This window comes from Poromitra crassiceps (genome assembly GCF_964638095.1).
Source record: "Poromitra crassiceps genome assembly, chromosome: 28".
Classification (NCBI taxonomy): Eukaryota; Metazoa; Chordata; class Actinopteri; order Beryciformes; family Melamphaidae; genus Poromitra; species Poromitra crassiceps.
Window position 1 is genome coordinate 10491537 of NC_139651.1, and position 8000 is coordinate 10499536.

Here is an 8000-nt window from a genome sequence, read left to right on the forward strand (position 1 = left end):
GGACTGGTGGTCTCTCTGAAACAACAGGTCCCTCAGGACTTCTCACCATGTGCAGGGGACTGGTGGTCTCTCTGAAACAACAGGTCCCTCAGGACTTCTCACCATGTGCAGGAGACTGGTGGTCTCTCTGAAACAACAGGTCCCTCAGGTCTTCTCACCATGTGCGGGGGACTGGTGGTCTCTCTGAAACAACAGGTCCCTCAGGTCTTCTCACCATGTGCGGGGGACTGCTGGTCTCTCTGAAACAACAGGTCCCTCAGGTCTTCTCACCATGTGCAGGGGACTGGTGGTCTCTCTGAAACAACAGGTCCCTCAGGACTTCTCACCATGTGCGGGAGACTGGTGGTCTCTCTGAAACAACAGGTCCCTCAGGACTTCTCACCATGTGCAGGAGACTGCTGGTCTCTCTGAAACAACAGGTCCCTCAGGACTTCTCACCATGTGCGGGGGACTGCTGGTCTCTCTGAAACAACAGGTCCCTCAGGTCTTCTCACCATGTGCAGGAGACTGCTGGTCTCTCTGAAACAACAGGGTAACACCCTTCCTGAAGCGATGGTCCCTGACACTGTAGATGATGACGTTACAGCAGCTGTTCCCCGTCAGGATCCAGAAGGCCACGAAGGAGAAGTTACACCAGGTGTATCCCACCACGTTGCCCAGCACGCACACCGCGATGGGAGAGAAGGAGGCCGTGAAGGCAAACGTCAGGATGCCGATTGTCTTGGCGGCTTTGATGTCGGAAAAGGAAGGCCTGTGAGGAAGCCCTCCTCCTCCTCCTCCTCCTCCATCTCCCACACTGCCCTCTGAGAGCAGTTTGCGTTTGCGGGAATACCGGCAGATGCTCGTGAAAGACAGGATGTTCACTACCAACGTGCCGCCGAGCAGCGTGAAGTCAAACGCCGGGAACAGCAACAGGATGTTGGCGTCGGGCGGCGGTTGACCTCCGTACCACAAGGGGAGGTAGTTGCACATGCGGCTGCACTCGTTGTACTCCAGGGTAAAGTTGCTGCTGAAGATGAGGGGCGCGAGAGCCAGCAGGAAGCAGGCGGCCCAGGAGAGCAGGATGAGGAGCAGGGTTCTCCTCCGGGTCACCAGGGCGTCCTTGTGGAGCGGCCGGAGGATGGCCACACTTCGCTCCACCGTCATGAGGAAGATGGTGCTGATGGAGACGAAGGTGCATCCGGCGAACACGGGGCCAATCAGCATGCAGGGCTGCCAGGGGCCCATTAAGCCACCCGGGGAGGAGGAGGAGGAGGAGGAGGAGGCAGTGGGAGGAGAACTGCCCTGGTACCAAATGGGAGGCGAGCTGGTTATCATCAGAGAGATTTCAGTGTAGACAGAGAAAGGGACCACAAGAACACCCACCATCATGTCTGCTATGGCCAGAGATACTGTCAGAGAGGGAGAGAGAGAGGGAGGGGCTGGTGAACATGTTCAGCTCTCAACAGACCCACATTCATTCCATTCAATTACAGTTTCAGTATGGTGCAGAAAAGTGCAGACGGTTTTGTGAATATTTTTTAAGCATTGACGAAAATCAATGAATGAAGTCCTTTTCCCTGAAACAGACAGACAGATCAATTCAGAGCATCATAAAGCAAATGGAGCAACTGCCTTTTGCTGTTAATGGTTAGTGATTTTTAAAATTGAAACGATGTCTTTGTAAACTGTGTTCCAAGGTTATTAGCTTACAGTTGGGGAAGCCAATGACTTCCAGGTTGACGGCTCAAAACGGTGATAGGAACATGTTGATATTATATGTCATTTATTAGAGCAAACCTATACAAACTTGACATGTAGATGATGTCTTAGAACAGGCTGGTTAGCTCACAGAAACAGGATGGTCAGAGACGGGAGAGATTACCAAATTTGGATAAAAGAACAAGGCTAATGTATAGGAACACTCCGCCCATTTTCAACCAGCTTTGTATCATTAGAACATCAGTAGTATATCAGAAAACTGTAAACTGTTTTGAAGTCTGTCATTTAATTTGAAAGTTATTGAGTGTTAAAGTGTGGACCAGTGACATCACTGGTCCACACTAACTCAAATTAATAACTCATTAACTCAAATCAACTCTCAATAACTGTCAAACTAGATGACGGTTTTGAAGTCATTCATCTAGTTTGACAGTTATTGAGAGTTGATTTGAGTTAATGAGTTATTAATTTGAGTTAGTGTGGACCAGTGATGTCACTGGTCCACACTTTAACACTCAATAACTTTCAAATTAAATGACAGACTTCAAAACAGTTTACAGTTTTCTGATATACTACTGATGTTCTAATGATACAAAGCTGGTTGAAAATGGGCAGTGTTCCTTTAAGTGGTCTACGTCATTTAACTTATATATTAGCTGGAGATCCTTTGTGAAGTCAGAGCGAGCGCACCCTGATCTGACCAATGCCACTCTCCATGAAAACTGCAGTTCATGTCTGATACCATACGCTTGTTCAAACTAAAATAAACATATGTCTGAATAAGCTTTGGTCTCTGTGGAATCTTTTCACCATCATCTCATCATCTTGGGAGGAGAATATACTTCAACTGTAAGCAAGCAATGCATTAAAAAAACACCAGTCTTATCCTTTAAGGAGTATAAAGTAGTACATCTGTGTGACTCGTCAAGTGAGACCATTTCTGCTGCCAACAAGTTGTAGGGCAGGGGGTTTCAAAGTCTGAGACTGTGGGCCTCCCCTCACTCAGACAAAGCTTGGACACCCCCTCTTTATTTTATTTGATTTGATCCCATTGCCACCCAACAAATTGAGCCTGATATTGCTGTTGACATGCTTCAAACTACACCAAATACATCAAAAGGTCTGTCTGAAGGCATTTATTTGTTTCACAGTAAACTTCCCCAAAACGACTGTATCTCTGAAGTCTTTAACCAAATCACATACATTTATGCTATTCGATGTGATCTCCTTTTTAATAACTAATGTCATATTTTTCATTCACTGAGCCCTCCCCTGAATCTGTTTGGAGCCCCCCTGGGGAAGCCCAACGCCCACCTTGAAACCCCCTGTTCTGTGGTTTAATAGCGTTACCTTTCAGGTATCCCTGTGGTGTTCTAGGGGGGTAAAGAGTTTCATAGCGTTACCTTTCAGGTATCCCTGTGGTGTTCTAGGGGGTAAAGAGTTTCATAGCGTTACCTTTCAGGTATCCCTGTGGTGTTCTAGGGGGGTAAAGAGTTTCATAGCGTTACCTTTCAGGTATCCCTGTGGTGTTCTAGGGGGGTAAAGAGTTTCATAGCGTTACCTTTCAGGTATCCCTGTGGTGTTCTAGGGGGGTAAAGAGTTTCATAGCGTTACCTTTCAGGTATCCCTGTGGTGTTCTAGGGGGGTAAAGAGTTTCATAGCGTTACCTTTCAGGTATCCCTGTGGTGTTCTAGGGGGGTAAAGAGTTTCATAGCGTTACCTTTCAGGTATCCCTGTGGTGTTCTAGGGGGGTAAAGAGTTTCATAGCGTTACCTTTCAGGTATCCCTGTGGTGTTCTAGGGGGGTAAAGAGTTTCATAGCGTTACCTTTCAGGTATCCCTGTGGTGTGCGGGACTGCCTGGTTTGCATGAACACGGTGAGGGTGACCACATTTCCAAACACGATGGCAAAGGCCAGGCTGATCATGAAGACCACTGCCAAGGCGCGGTTGACGAGGCCACAGCAGCAGAGGGTGCAGAGAGGCGCCAGTGACCCCGGCTCTCCTGACTGGGCGGCTGCAGTCAGGTTGAACGGGCAGTCTGTAGTCGCCAGCAGAGGCGCTGTACTCCCAGGAACACTGACGTTGGCAAGCAGGGCAGTCATGACCCAGGATATTTGTTTATCCCTTTTGTGTGGGAGGTATAGGCCCGCTTAGGAAACCATGTCCTGGCCTGAGAGATGATCCTGTTGAAAAATGAAAGACATTTGGAGGCAGTTAAATCATCTCCGGCAGGGGTGTCCAAATTTTTTTCAATGGGGGCCAGATTAGATCACGTGAAATTACCGGGGGGCCGGCCAGCTGCTTCTCGCATCATATGGGTTATAACAATAACAATAAATCACAAACAATACAATTGTACTCTAAGGATTTTGTTTACCATCTGAAAAACATTAGTTCTGCCTGTGTTGTTCCTACTCCTGCTTGTCTACAAACTGTATGATAGTGCTCTTATCGTTAGGTGAACGTGAAAAAATATATTTATTATTTATTTATTTATATATACGTGCATACATTGCCCATCCCTCTAAGAATGGGTTTAGATTAGTAAGTACATTTTTATTTATAGCACTTTGCAAAATCAAGTTTACAAAGAGCTCCACAAAACAAAAAGTGCAATCAAAGCAGAAAAAAAAATTAAAGAACAGAAACAAAAATAAACCCCTAATATGAAGCATAATCTAGACAATAGCAAAAAAAACGACGTTTTGTTTACACCGAGTGAATACACTCACTGAGCACTTTATTAGGAGGAGCACCATATTAATACTGGGTAGGTATCAGCTTTCAGCTCAATGTCTACCGGTCAGAGAAGGGGACTTGGACTTGAGACTTGGACTTGAGTCACACTTAAGTCACACATACAGTGACTTGAGACTCGTCCTCAAAGACTTGAGACTTGACTTGGACTTGAAGGTTTGGGACTTGTGAACAATCTTTATGATGGAACGCTGATGGAACACTCATCCATAGGGACTTGAGACTTGACTTGGACTTGCCCCTCAAAGACTTGAGACTTGACTTGGACTTGTGACCAAAGACTTGAGACTTGGACTTGCAAAAAATGACTTGTGAGCATCTCTGCTACCGGCTACCAAAGAGACATCCACCTCCGGGGTGGACGTGTTGCATTCTGACATGCCTTTCTGTTCACCACAGTTCTAAAGAGGTTATCTGACTTAGTGGAGCCTTTCTCTCAGCTCCAAACAGTCTGGCCATTCTCCCCTGACCTCTGCCATCAACAAGGTGTTTCTATCCACAGAACTGCTGCTCACTGGAGGTCCCCCCCCCCCCCCAACATTCTGTGTCCAGTCTAGACTCGAGACTGTTGTGTGTGAAAATCCCAGGAGATCAGCAGCTTCAGAAATACTCAAAGCAGCCCGTCTGGCACCAACAGCCATGCCACGGTCATGTCACTGAGATCACCTTTGATGATTGATGTGAACATGATCTGAAGATGCTCACCTGTATCTGCATGCTCTTATGCATTAACACTGCTGATACATCTTTATCTTTATTGAAGCAGGGACAGTACACAATAAATATATTGCACCAGAGATAGCTAAAAGCTAATTTGCATCTGTAGTCCCTGGGCACACAGAGTCCTGTGCGCACACAGTACATATCAAATACAGCAATTAAAGGAAAATCCTAATGTCTAAACAATCAAGATACATGACAAAAAATTATAATTACTATTAGCAAGATACAACATATAGAATGCGCATAACAGTAAAAATAGAACACATAGAGGTAGATAGCAATCCACTAAAATCACACATTGGCAAATGGTAAAAAATGATTGGCTGAATGGAAATTTGCATGAATAAGCAGGTGTCCAGGTGTTCCTAATAAAGTGCTCGGTGTTCCAACCATTATTGGAGGACTTCTCAGTGCAATTTTCACACTTTGCAACAAAGTCATCCTGATTGGGGCCGGATTGGACCCTTTGGCGGGACGGTTCTAGCCCCCGGGCCGGAGGTTTGACACCCCTGATTTCAATGGTGTGTGCATACAGCTTGTTGGCTTTCAATGAAGTGAATGTCAATGTTATACCTGCAAATGAAATTCAACGTTGCTGAGAGTAAAACACCTTGGGCATTGTCAGTACCGAGAGACAGGATCATATTAATATGTAAGAGGGGGAATCTACATAAATGCTACTTGATAAACCCTCCTCACCCCTACATCATATTTCTCACTCACTCAGTGATTATGTAAATAGCTTTCTAAGCATACAGTAGCTAGGTAATGAGCCCCCAAGAGACCATGCAGTTGTCAAACTAACAGTCTGGTGTATCACGCACCTATAAGCCCTGGAATAATCTTTAGGACTACATGCAAGGGCGTAGGTTTGATTATGAAAAGAATGGTGGAGACATTTGGCAGGGGGTCCACATCCCCCCCTCCCCTGCTCCCTCCCCACCTCTCCCCCTTCTCTGCTCTCTCCTCGTTCAACAGTCACGTGACGTTCCGTGACGTCTCCCGGTCCGGAAGAGAAATTTCGAAAAAGTTTTAAGCTGAATCGTGAGTGACCATAAAACATTTCACTTGGAGCAAAAACAAAAATGCAGGGGCTGCTTACACGAGAGACAGTCGTGAATGCCCCTATGATCAACCAATCAGAGTGTGCAACCCTTGGGCAGGTATACGCATGCTATACCATTTTCATTTTCAACCCACATTTAAATAGCATCAGTTTATGTGCAGAAACGCTATTTTCATTCATGTTTAAAATGCCTTCGAGTCCCAAACTGCTAGTAATTTTTTTTTATGCATTTATGAAAATGAAATAACCGCTTTCATGTTGACCATATATCTACATAAACAGAGGAAAATTTGAATTCCTGCCTACAGGTGGTAAATCACTGTTGTTCATTGTCGTGGAATAACTCACCAACAACATGTTTGCAGATTGTTTATTTTGTTGATACATGCAAGCAATTTCCCTTGACAGAGATGTTTGCTTGAGGGAGGTCAGGCATGATGTGTGCGTGTGTGTAGGTGTGTGTGCGTGTAGGTGTCTGTGTGTGCGTGTAGGTGTGTGTGTGTAGGTGTGTGCTTGCATGCGTGTGTGTACAGTTTGTGAGGGCCATGTGCTGTGATAACGGACAGGCTGGCTCAGTGTGGCCTGAAGCCCGGCTCGGTCACAGAACGATGACTGTCCCTTCACAGGCCTGTCATTCTGTCTGTTTGTTCCCCTCATCTTTGTCACAGACATGCACAAGACACACACATCCTGTGTCAGCCTATCTACAGTCGGCTACATTAACAGCAGGTTCTTTCTTATTATTATTATTCTAGTTTTCTCTTGTAGCCTACTTCCCATTCCTCCAAACCATATTTTCACCTACACTTTTTTCTCACTCTCCATGTCCATCTATTTGAATTTGAGCCAGTATCTGATGGACGCTGTAAATTATGAAAAATTATACACGCGCCGCGCTCCCACAGTCCTGTCACTGAGTCCCTACTCTCACTTACCAGACTCTCTCCCTAGAGAGAGTGTGTGTGTGTGTGTGTGTGTGTGTGTGTGTGTGTGTGTGTGTGTGTGTGTGTGTGTGTGTGTGTGTGTGTGTGTGTGTGTGTGTGTGTGTGTGTGTGTGTGTGTGTGTGTGTGTGTGTGTAAGTGTGTGTGTTTGTGTTTGTGTGTGTGCGCGCATGTGTACGAAGAGCAAATAAATTTGATCAGCTATCCCAGCACTCAACACAATGTTGTAGAGAATGACAGTTTTGCTGTTAGAAATCTTGGTATATTTTATGTTTCCATTGTCTTCTAATTTGTACATATAGGAAGAGTGACTCATTATCAATCAATTATTTAAAATATTTCCATGACTTACAGTGCTGTAGTGTGCATGCATACATCAGATTACTTGGAGATTTAAATATTTTTGATTTCATATAATGACGTGATGATCTACCATAGAATAAATATAATTGTCTTAATTGGTGTAATTCAGAAGAACTCATCTTAACGAGTTTTTTGCACAAACTAATAATTCTGCGTGATGCAGCACACATCTGGCAAATGCATTATTCATGTTTAGATAGTGTTCCAATGAATAGAAGTGGGATATTGCAAAAAATAAAGGGGAAAAAACATTCCCCCCCCACTCTTTAATTATTATAAATGGGTAATAACACCACAAAATATATGAATACCAGACAACAAAAATCAGACATGATAATCTTACCGGCATTTTCACTGGTCAAGATGAAACAGCTGTACAGAGAGAGGTAGAAACAATCCAGTACCAAAGCGCTGCCTTTGTGGGAGTAAAATCCAGTTAGAAACCAG

The 8000-nt window shown here is 44.8% G+C and overlaps 1 protein-coding gene across 1 annotated transcript; it reads right to left on the reverse strand.

The window, feature by feature from the left end:
• Nucleotides 1-480: 480 nt before the first annotated feature.
• On the reverse strand, nt 481-3804 carry LOC310799675 (adenosine receptor A3; the record flags this gene model as incomplete). Its single annotated transcript, XM_083662267.1, has 2 exons — nt 481-1391; nt 3528-3804. The coding sequence occupies 2 exons, from the start codon at nt 3802-3804 to the stop codon at nt 481-483; spliced, it is 1188 nt and encodes a 395-aa protein (XP_083518393.1).
• Between the last annotated feature and the right edge of the window lie 4196 nt (nt 3805-8000).